Source organism: Engystomops pustulosus, chromosome 10 (genome assembly GCF_040894005.1).
Source record: "Engystomops pustulosus chromosome 10, aEngPut4.maternal, whole genome shotgun sequence".
Classification (NCBI taxonomy): Eukaryota; Metazoa; Chordata; class Amphibia; order Anura; family Leptodactylidae; genus Engystomops; species Engystomops pustulosus.
Genome location: NC_092420.1, coordinates 67,488,989 through 67,501,235, shown reverse-complemented (window position 1 = coordinate 67,501,235; position 12,247 = coordinate 67,488,989). Strand labels below are relative to the sequence as shown.

The 12,247-nt window shown below is 40.0% G+C and overlaps 1 protein-coding gene across 3 annotated transcripts in view; it reads left to right on the top strand.

Moving 5' to 3' along the window:
• The window catches only part of ABCA4 (ATP binding cassette subfamily A member 4), a 151,379-nt gene that overhangs the window by 120,062 nt on the left and 19,070 nt on the right, over window positions 1-12,247 (top strand). For all 3 annotated transcript variants that reach the window (XM_072127297.1, XM_072127295.1, XM_072127296.1), the window contains 9 exons: window positions 1,082-1,114; window positions 2,856-2,961; window positions 3,047-3,121; window positions 4,300-4,469; window positions 5,581-5,758; window positions 6,631-6,746; window positions 7,091-7,238; window positions 8,551-8,674; window positions 11,788-11,917. In XM_072127297.1, coding sequence (XP_071983398.1) covers window positions 1,082-1,114; window positions 2,856-2,961; window positions 3,047-3,121; window positions 4,300-4,469; window positions 5,581-5,758; window positions 6,631-6,746; window positions 7,091-7,238; window positions 8,551-8,674; window positions 11,788-11,917 — 1,080 coding nt within the window. The remainder of the gene's footprint in view (window positions 1-1,081; window positions 1,115-2,855; window positions 2,962-3,046; window positions 3,122-4,299; window positions 4,470-5,580; window positions 5,759-6,630; window positions 6,747-7,090; window positions 7,239-8,550; window positions 8,675-11,787; window positions 11,918-12,247) is intronic.

Sequence of the window (12,247 nt, the reverse complement as noted above, 5' to 3'; positions counted from 1 at the left end):
AAGGCACATCTACTTATTATTTCTAAATCTCATCTCTGTATAAACCTGTTGAGTAGTTTAGGAGGCTTTAGGAACCTTTTGTGCCCTTGGTCTTATGTTATGCTGCAGTAATGTCCATATGTGCCTAAATTATAGGCACATACATTAATGCTGACCAATAACAGAACAAGTAGGAGAAAGTATACTGTTCTTAAAGGGAATACAAAAGAAAAGAGCTGCAAAACTATCAATAAAAATATACTTTATTATATTGCCAATGCACAATATATATAAGAAAGGGGAGAAAAACAAGTGGCCCTAGATGGGATCGGCCCACACGGAGTACATAAACCCCCCTCAAAAAGCCCAATGACCTAAAAATACCCAGTGGAATGTAAAGCAATCAAAGGTAAAGTGACCATTGCTCAATACAGCATAGTGAAAACCGGAGGTACCTTCCAGTGTTAAAGTATCCACATGCCAACAGTCCACTTACCCAAAATCATGATGATGGGTGATCGAAAAGGCTAATTGGGGGGGCAATGGTACACCGCACAGATGCTTAGTCAGGAGCTGTATTGAACAATGGTCAACTTACCATTGATTGCTTTACATTTGTTGGATTGAATTTTCACCGACTTCTACTAAGTATTTTTAGATCATTGGGCTTTTTGAGGGTGGTTTATGTACGGTACTCCATGGGGGCCCGGATCCCATCTAGGGCCACTTGTTTTTTTTCCCCTTTCTTTGATTTATCCATTCGATATGGTATACATTTGTATATATATATTTTGTGCATTGGCAATATAATAAAGTATATTTTTATTGCTAGTTTTGCAGCTCTTTTCTTTTGTATTCTGGATGCTGTAGTTGGAGAGGTGCATGTTTTGCAGGTCCTGTTTTGGTTAGGATGTTCTTAAAGGGAACCTGTCCCTACGAAGATGCAGTGTAATTTGAAGAAGTGAGAAGATTTATATAGAGAATAACTTGTCATTTATTCATTTTTATCTTTGCTGTTTTTTCTTGAGTTGAGTCACAAGGTGGTCTTATCAGTCTTATCGGTGATTGAAGGCTATCTCTTCTTTTTTTTTACTGTTTTTAGTATGAAGAGCAAATATTGGGTCAATGAACAAAGGTTAGTGTCATCTGCATACTTAACCCATTGAATATCCTCACACCCCAATTTCTAAACCAAATTGAATGAAAACCTAAAAATGATTACATCTTTGTTCCAAAATATGTAATGTTCCTATAACACTGGTCAAGTTTAATATTGGGCTGGTGTTTATCTTTGCATTGTGTGAGATTTACTCTGATTTTTAATGAAGTGTGATGATACCAAACCATGCAAGTGTTCCCGTCATCTGCAGAAGATATACTGAGTAACTCATTATGGACTCAACTGACTTTCACCACTTTGGTTACCATCATACGTACCCAAAAAGTGTGTCTGAAGAGCCAGAGTTAGATATTTTACAAAAATGTTCAGAAATAAGGCAATAGCTGGCACATAGACATAATAGGGTCAGTGCTGACCTCTAGTGGTAGTTATTCAAATTTACTCCATAAAGAAATAGGCCTTAGGCCCCTTCCACACTAGCGTTGCATTTCATGTCAGGGTGCAATGCGTGAAAAACTGACGTTTTTGGCTGCGTTTTTGTTCCATTTTTCCTTGGAGTCATTAGCGTTTTTGCGTTTTTCACGCACGTGTTGTTCGCGTTTTTTTGCGTTTTCGGTGCGTTTTTCACGCGCATTTTTTAAGTCAATGGGACTTTTTCAAAGGGACCATGGTTCGGGAATAAAATGTTTTATTTAATTGAAAAAGAATGTCTTCTGATAAGTTAGCAGATGTATGCAAACATCTACAATCTATTCTTCACTGTTCCGCGCGCATATATAATCTCCCGACAAGTTAGCAGATGTGAAGAACAGTGAAGAATAGAATAAAAACAGTGAACACAGTGAACACAGGATCATTTAAGTGAAAAACACAGTAAAGAACACAGTGAAGAATAGATTACAGATGTTCGGCACATTTGCTTACTTGTCGGGAGATACGCGCGGAACGGTGCGAACAAAATAGCATGTGAAGAACAATATATATGTGTGAAGAAGACATTGCAGATGTATGGAAACATCTGCAATGTGTTCTTTACACACATATATATTGTTCTTCACATGCTATTTTGTCCGCACCGTTCCGCGCGTATCTCCCGACAAGTAAGCAAATGTGCCGAACATCTGTAATCTATTCTTCACTGTGTTCTTCACTGTGTTTTTCACTCAAATGATCCTGTGTTCACTGTTTTTATTCTATTCTTCACTGTTCTTCACTGTGATTTTTTAATTAAATGCTTGATCTCGAGCAGGGGAATTATTCATGTCACCTAGCAACCCATCCATTTAAAATGCATTGCACTCGCATTGCACTTGCAATGCTTGCGAGTGCAATGCATTTTTGATGCGTCTCCATAGACTTGAATGGGGCGGGAAAAACGTGCGTGAAACACAAAAGTAGAGCATGCTGCGATTTTGACGCGCGTCAAAGCAAACGCAAGCACGCGCGTAAAAAACAACACAAATGAGGAAAGACCCATTGGAAACAATGCAATGCAAGTGCGTGAAAAACGCTAGTGTGGAAGGGGCCTTACAGCCAACTACAATCGGTTTCCCCTTTGACTCCTTATTTTTAGTTAGAAAAGTTACATTTCTTTTTTTTTTAACTTTTTTTAATGTTTCTTAGTCACCAACACAGAAGCCGCAGTTATCACATCCAGATGTATCTTTTCTATACACAATATAGTCAATATATACTGATTAAGCTTATAGTTTGCATTGCAGTCAGTAACACAGTTTCCACCCCTGGTTCCCTATAGATATGGAGGCATCTCTGTTGGGGCAAAGCTTCCTGTTCTTGATGTGCAAGGAGAAGCGATTACAGAGATTTTCGGCCAACTCGGTCAAATGACCAATGTGTCTGCAGTGAGTAAGATGTGAAATTATGTTGGTGATAGGTTACAATGAAGTTCTTAATCTTCTCTGATTTTTTAAATTCTGTGTCTGGCAGGGTCCTGTTACTAAGGCCATGTCACAAGAAATACAAGCTTTCATAAAGAATCTGGAAACTGAGAACAACATCAAGGTACTAAGCAAATTCACTGATGACATTGATATTGGGAGAACTGGATGAAACGTTTATATACATTGCCAGGTGTAGGCTTAAAGGAAATCTACCATCACAATCAAGCATGATAATTGTTTTCTCGCTTCTCCCCCATGTGTGCTCCTAACCCACCCCGACCCCCTTTGCTCAATTGATACAGTAGCTGGCTATGTATCCAATGAGACTGTTGTATATTTGTTCCCCTGGTGAAGGGCATATGTTTTGCCTGTCCTATTGTAAGGCATCTTTTTGCTTATTGATCAATAAAGTTTTGTTGAAACTAAAATGAAGCATGATAAACCAGGAACACTTAGGTCCAGGTACTGTGACTGTGTAATCTTCTTATATTGGTTATTCATAGAATCTTTCTTTCTAAAATCAATTTTTAAAATTATGCTAATGGACCCTAGGGGCTCGGGGGGGACTGTTACAGGAGCACCTATGTGCTGTAGTTTCACAGGCTGTTACACTGTGCAGGAGAATGTCTCACCTCTCCCCAAGTGCCTGATTTTGATGGTAGATTTTCTTTAATAAGCTCAGAAATAAAATAAAATCTGATATTCTGCTGACATGTTCTAATTTTACAAGAGTATCAATATGTCACCACATTGTGTCCACACATTAATCATTTATAAATGTCCTCCACAGTACAATTGTCTCCAATACTAGGAAATGTCAGTATTTTATAAATGGGTTCCTCAAAAAACTAAATTAGTAGCCCAGTGCATGAACATGAGGAATAGCACTACTTTTTTTCAGCATTCAATATTTGTAATTTGCATTAGTCTCATAGCTGGTAGCTGGAGAATTAGCAGCTGTGACTCACTGACCCTCCTCCCCTCTCCATAGAGCGTCTATGTAATTTTACATCTCAGTGAGCTTCTGTCTGTCTTGCTAGAATGAGAAAATTCAGCAGAGAAAGTCAATTTATTTAGGAAGTGAGGAGCAAAGTAAGTGGAGAATAAGGATGTTTTTTTTCTGATTATATGTACTACTATTGTATATACTCAATTATAAGCCCGTTCTTTTATTATCGTTCCAGGAAAGTATCAAAATTGCTGGGTGCTTTGAAGAAGGGGGGGGGGGGTTACCCTAACTGCCCATATAACTATATGCTGCTGTTAGTTATATTGAGACATAATGATTTACCTCCTCAGGTCTGGTTTAATAACAAAGGCTGGCATGCTATGGTTATCTTCATTAATGTTGCCAACAACGCGATTCTCCGAGCCAACCTAGGAGAAGATAAGGACCCTGAAGAATATGGCATCACCACAATGAACCATCCACTCAATCTTACTAAGGATCAGCTGTCAGAGGTCACTGTGTAAGTACAAAGTAGGAAATGCCTATCTTGGTGTTCACATGTCATTTTATGTACACATTTAAATCTATATGGTGGGAAAGCTCCCAGTGTACACGCTGACTGACGGATACTCTTCCTTTCTGTATATGTCACATAAGCAGGAAATCACATAACAAATTACGTGCAGCCAAAACATATTTATTAGAAAATTCATTTATCTTCATAAATACAAAATACAATGGAATATCGGTACATCACCAATCTTCATTTTGCAGGAAGTTGTAGTCCATTGCTTAAGTTCACGCTGCACTCTAGGCTTCACTGAGACCACGAAAATTCAAGTTGACATTCAGACATGTCCGAAACGTCACACAGCCCCCTTTGGTGATTAGTTTAATAAGGAGAATATGGTTGTCAATCAAGGCAAAGTGTCAGATTCTGGGCAGTAAAAGTGAGCAAGAGAGAGATCTGGACCTCCCGGCCACACTTACACTCCATTGAAATGCTCATTAAATACTATAATAATTACTATGCAGGACACTACAGCTGCAAGATGACCCAGGAGCTGTCAGGCTAACTATATTGGGTGCATGTCACTAGTGCCCTACTGTACCTGCTATACAATTGCAGGATACATAGAGCCCATACAAATAGTGTCCCTATGAAGTTGTGACAGGGCTTATTTACTATGATTCTGACAATCTATGGAATAGCCTGGCTCAGGCGCTGGTCATAGCAGGGACGATATATAACAATGTTATAATATAGAGTTGCTTCCACTAAACCCCTTCCTCATCCAATCCTTTCCCTTCCTTTGTTGAACTTGAGGGTCATGTGTTTTTTTTCAACCCTATAAACTATGTAATTATGTAACTATGTATATTTATCTCTCTTTGCTCCTGTGCCACATCTGAATCTGGTCAGCACCATAATGTGACAAATTTACCCAAGTCATCTTAACAACCAGGTTGTAAGAACCAGTTCGCCAGTCCTATAAATTCATCCTTTATTCCCAGAATGTGTGATAAGTCACAATTATTATTACAATGTGTTGATACTAAGAATTGGTCATGAAACAGAAATGCTATAAAATCCTAATACATTCTAATGTGAACATGTATTGCCCCTGCAGACTGACTACTTCAGTGGACGTGGTGGTTGCAATCTGTGTGATATTCGCAATGTCTTTCATCCCTGCGAGCTTTGTCCTCTATTTGATACAAGAAAGAGTCTCCAATGCCAAGCATCTTCAGTTTGTCAGCGGGGTGACGCCAGGAGTTTACTGGCTCACTAATTTCACATGGGACATAGTAAGTTACACAAGTTTTTATCAAAAAAGATTATGTTTTATGAACTTACCTTTATTACAATGACAACAATGATTATTATAACATTGAGATTATAGAACCTGTTCCTTGCCAGGAGGGTCTAGGACACAGGTCAAATACAAGCCCGTATTTGCCCCGCAGCCTTATGTTATCCAAGCCAGCTCTGGATCCCTGCCCCTAAGCTGTGCTCGTTGGGAGTGCAGCATAGTGGCAGGGTAACTCCAATACTCACCTTTCCCCGCTCCCCCGATGCAGCTATTGTCCTCTTCATCTTAACTCCTGTGTGCGCCCGTTGTACGCGCCGACGGCTTTAGAGCTGGCGCATACAGCGGGCGCACACAAGAGCGAAGACAGAGAGGACAACTAATGCTACTGATTCTGGGGAGCGGCGAAAGGTGAGTTTCTTTTTCCACAGTGGGGGGGGGGGGATAAGTAACATGTAGCTGCTGTAGGGGTAATAAGGGGCACTGTAGTTGCTGGGGGGGATGAGGGGCACTCTAGTTGCGGGTGGGGGGGTAATAAGGGGCACTGTAGTTGCTGGGGGGGATGAGGGGCACTCTAGTTGCGGGTGGGGGGTAATAAGGGGCACTGTAGTTGCTGGGGGGATGAGGGGCACTCTAGTTGCGGGTGGGGGGTAATAAGGGGCACTGTAGTTGCTGGGGGGATGAGGGGCACTGTAGTTGCTGGGGGGGATGAGGGGCACTGTAGTTGCTGGAGGGGATGAGGGGCACTGTAGCTGCTGAGGGGGGATCAGGGGCACTGTGACTGCTGGGGGAGGGTTAAAGATTATGCTCATCTATCTGATCTCATTGCATTGTATTGGACAATTGTCACTTATACTTCTTTTTTCTCAGGCAAACTATGCTATCAGTGTGGTCATGGTGGTTTTAATATTCCTTGTGTTTGATAAGAAAGCTTATACTTCCTACAATAACTTACCAGCACTTATAGCTCTACTCTTCTTCTATGGGTAAGTACAGTAATACACTATTACACTGGCTGCATACTATATTTGCTGATATTTTAATAATATTTATTAGCAACACAATCCATACATTTTACAGAAACGATTCTAATAATCAGCCAAATCCTTGAGTCGTTTGTATGTTATTGGGGCATACAGGTGCTAATTACAAATCAACCACTAGATGGAGCTCATTTTCTCAGTCTTCTTTACACCAAGTTCAGGGCTTGAAAACGAGTTGAAATATAGATAATTTTTTTGGCATATAATAATACAAATGTATTTTCATTTTAAAAATAGGCGCTGCACATTATTATTTGTTACTTCCTGTGAATTATTTCTATCTGCAGATGGTCTGTCATCCCAATGATGTATCCTGCATCATATCTTTTCCATGTGCCAAGCACGGCCTATGTGGCTTTATCTTGTATGAATCTGTTCATTGGCATAAACAGCAGTGCCATCACCTTCATTCTGGATCTTTTTGAGAATAACAGGGTAAGTAAAACAATACAAAAATATCTGAGAAACTGATATACTGTGACATCACTGTGTGTATTATCCATATAGTGTTACATCACTGTTGGTATTATTTCTGTACTGTGACATCATTGTGTGTATGATCACTGCACTATGGTGTCACTGTGTGCAATATACCTGTACTGTGACATCACTCTGTGTAGTATCCCTGTACTGTGACCTCACTCTGTGTAGTATCCCTGTACTGTGACATTACTGTGGGTATTATTCCAGGACTATCACATCAATGTGTGTATTATCCCAAGACTTTGACAACACTGTGTGCACTATCACTATACTGTGACATCACTGTGTGTATTATCCCTGTACTGTAGCATCACTGTGTGTATTATCCCTGTACTGTAGCATCACTGTGTGTATTATCCTGGTACTGTGACATCACTGTGTGTGTTATCCCTGTACTGTAACATCACTGTGTGTATTATCCTAGTATATGACATCACTGTATGTAGGATTCCTGACATCACTATATTACCCTTTTATTGTGTTATTGTGTGACTGTGTGATTATTCCTATAATGTGACACCACATTGTGTATTATAGCTGTACTTTGACATTACTGTGTATTGTCCTTGAACGGTGACATCATTGTCTGTTTTATCCCTTTATTGTGACATCACCGTGTGTATTTTCCCTTTACTGTGACAACACTGTGTGTGTATTAGCCTTTTACTCTGACATCACTGTGTGTATTATCCCTGCACTGTGACATCACTGTGTGTATTATCCCTGTACTGTGACATCACTGTGTGTATTATCTCTGTACTGTGACATCACTGTGTGTATTATCCCTGCTCTGTGACATCACTGTGTGTATTATCTCTGTACTGTGACATCACTGTGTGTATTATCCCTGTACTGTGACATCACTGTGTGTATTATCCCTGTACTGTGACATCACTGTGTGTATTATCCCTGCACTGTGACATCACTGTGTGTATTATCCCTGCACTGTGACATCATTGTGTTTGTAATTTTTGTACTGTAAAATGATTATACCTTGCACTGTGACATCATTTCCCTTGTGCTATGACATGTGTGAATTCTAAGTTCAATGACATCACTGTCTATGATTATCTAAGCCTCCTGCATGTACAGTATCTCCATAGCAGAATAGGGTTGATATGGGACAGTATTGTGAACCATAAACCTTAACATTCTCGGATCAATGAACTAGTATTATCTGATCCCAGCCATATATTTTTCATGATGTGCTGTAAAATTTCTTTTTAAACGTCTTTCAGTGACTGCTTTGTTTGATATTTTTTAGTCTTTATTAAAATTCAACGAGAAGCTGAAAGATATTCTCTTAATCTTCCCACACTTCTGCCTGGGACGAGGACTCATTGATTTGGCCATGAATCAAGCAGTGACGGATGTGTATGCCCGCTTTGGTAAATGTATTATTCTCTTAGGGGTCACAAAAGCCTATTGCTAGAGACTATTCCTTCAAGCTGTAAAATGAAATCTGCATTGTAAAGCGAAGGTAGACTACAGTTACCATAGAGCTGCTGTATATACACCTAGCTAGACCCAAAATGACCAATAAGTCAAGCCTGCATGGTGTTATAGACATCTAAAAATACTTTATATAAATCAGAAACATTTCAGACATCTATAAGATAAATCTACTGTATGGTCTAATAAAGCCTTATAAAACATCACTTTTAATAAATACAATAAAAGATCATAAAATAGTACAGACCAAGGCCACTCTCCATCTAATCACAACAAAGGGATGGAGAGACACAATATAACAACCATGATGCAGAAATGCACAGGATCCCAGAAAAGTAGTAAGTAAACAGGAGAGATCTCACCCATATAGAGGAACCAGGAGCCGAGGTGAGGAGCAGGATAGCAGAGCTGCTGTTATCAGATGGGATCCCAGACCACAAGAAGATGAAGGCTCTGCATCCAGGAATCCCTAAGACTACTCTATCCCTGCTCCCCAACAAAAAGCTCATGTCCTAACAAGGACAGTCCCAGGGTGAGATCTCTCAGGTTTATTTCCTACTTTTTCTGAGATCCTCCCTCTGTGCATTTCTGCATCATGGTTGTTATATTTGGGCACATTTACTAATGGTCAGAATCGCGTTATTCCATCGGGTTTTCCGATTTTTTCCATTTTGCGACGAATTGCCCCAGGTTTTTGGTGCACACGATCAGATTGTGTCGCATCATCGCCAGCTTCCGTGCAACGGAAATGGGGGGCGTGGCCGTCGGAAACCCCAACGGATTCGGAAAAATCGCGCTATTTTTTAAAAAAAGTGTCGCTTGCCCCACACTTACATGCACCAGGAATAGGATGGTGAACTCGGCGGACCTCAGCAGACCTCGGCGCAGCAGCGACACCTAGTGGATATCGGGTGCACGACCTTAGTGAATCGCCGGAAGACCCAAATCCTCGCCGGAGAACACACCGCTGGATCGCGACAGGACCTGGTAAGTAAATGTGCCCCTGTGTGTCTCTCCATCCCTTTGTTGTGAGTAGATGAAGAATGGCCTTGGTCTGTAGTATTTTATGATCTTTTATTGTATTTATTAAAAGTTATGTTTTATTAGGCTTTATTTCACCCTTCATGTATATGTCATTTGGCTGGTGAATTTATATTCATCAATTTGATTGATGTAGTGAACTGACTTTGGTGACTTTTTATGGTCTGCCTAGTTCTGCCTCCTGTAGTTTTATATGGACTATTGGTATCTTAAGGCTTCAAAGGGTTAAAAATCTTCCTAAAAGAGCGGTGTACTTTTGAAAATGGGGGGGGTTTCATAAGTGGATTTTAATACATTGGGGGTCATTTATTAAGGGCCCGATTCGCGTTTTCCCGACGTGTTACCCGAATATTTCCGTTTTGCGCCGCTTGTACTTAAATTGCCCCGGGATTTTGGCGCACGCGATCGGATTGTGGCGCATCGGCGCTGGCATGCGCGCGACGGAAATCGGGGGGCGTGGCCGAACGAAAACCCGACGTATTCGGAAAAACCGCCGCATTTAAAAACCGAAAATGTGTCGCATAAGGACCGCTTACCTTCACCTGGTCCAGCTCGGTGCATTCCGGCGCGATGAGTTTACTTTCAGCGCAGCAGCGCCACCTGGTGGACGGCGGAAGAACTACCTTATTAAATCCCGGCCGGACCCGAATCCAGAGCGGAGAAGCCGCCGCTGGAACGCGAATGGACCGGGTAAGTAAATTTGCCCCATTATGTTTAAAACTCATTTAAAAAAAGAAAGAACTCAAAAATTTCAATTTAGAAATTTTGGGAATTAAATTAAAATCTCTGTTCTAATTTTAAGCTGCCTACCATCATATACGAATAAAAGGAGATAACATGTAGTTGAGATATGGGAACTACTAATGAGTAACTCATTTCGGTGGTAAAAGCAGATAATTTTGAATTTTGAAATTGCAGAATTACTAAAATTGGCAAATTTTAGTTTGATTTTTTTTACAAACGCAAAACACATGAACCAAAATTTACCACTAACATGAAGTACAATTTGTCACGAAAAAACCTTCTCAAAATCATTTTGGTAAGTTGAAGTTTACAAAAGTTATAGCGATATAAAGCGACACAGGTCAGGTTACAAAAAAAGAGGCTGAGCCTTAACGTACATACTGGCTTCGTCTTTAAGAGGTTAAAAGAAATATGTTCCTGTGTACTTTTTTTCTCTGCCTTTCTTCCTTCTTTAAGCAGTTTGTGTAAATCAGCTCAGTCTCTCCTTACACCACTAAAAGCTAATCAGATAAGAACCTGATAATGTTCCTAATTAATTAAAGGGGTGGTCCCCTTTGTCAGCTCCATAGAGATAAACAGGCAGCCTGTGCATGCACAACCAGCTGCTCCGATCATTTCAGGGTCTATCAAACCCACAAACTCATAGTACGTGCAGGTCTCATCACTGAGACCCCCACTGATCATGAAGTTAGGCACGATCCTGTGGATAGGGCATGACTTGCTTAGATGGGACAACCCATTTAACTATTCAAAGACAATCTCTGAATAGTCAGAGCACCACAGAGAACAGAATCATCAAGCGAAATATTCTCTAGTTATGAAAAGAGTTAATCATTAGACTCCTTAACTGTCTGAAGTGGGCGGAGCCCTCTATTCTTTCAAATACACTGCTCTCTGCACCATAAAGAAGCAAAAAAAAGATGCAAATAAGCTGCTTTGGTCATTGAAGATAAATCAAAGTTTACTATTTTCAACTGTTTAAAGTACAGTTTACAGGTATGTACATCTTGCCCAACAAAATTATAATATAATATAAACATAATAAAATTATATAGCCAATTTTCTTAGAAAACACCTAAGCTTAGAAAAATTTGAGCTAGTGTCAATATAGTATTTTGAAAATGCTTTATTTTGCTTTATTTTGCCCCCATGAAGCCATAGAGCACCCACAGTATCTAAACCAGTCCTCTGATATACTTATAGCAATATTCATTTTGGCAAAAAGTTTACATTTTTTCCTGTTCTGTTTTATTTCTAAATTCAGGTGAAGAACATATAACAAACCCTTTCCAGTGGGAGTTCCTGGGTAGAAATATCTTTGCTATGGCTGTTGAAGGAGTTGTCTATTTTGGCCTGAATCTACTTATTCAGAACCGTTTCTATCTCAGCACTTGGTAAGAGATTATCAATAAGATCAAATGATAAGAGAATGCATGTTTAATACATGAGCACATAAAAAATAAGGATTGTGACACTGCGTTATAAAGGGATTTATAACTAAGTTCTAATGCAATGAGGTATTGGCTAGAATCAGCTGAAAGGACAGACGAAGGCAGTGAGCTCTAAAACTAAACCCCCTTCTCAGCTGTCCCAACTTAATTGCCCAGTAGGTGACAGCTTGTCAACATTCCCTCGCTGCGCCAAAGTGTGAACACTGAGACAAAGACTGGACAATACAAACATAGAAGAGCAGTTTAAAGATTGTGAGTCAGTACCAAGAGGAC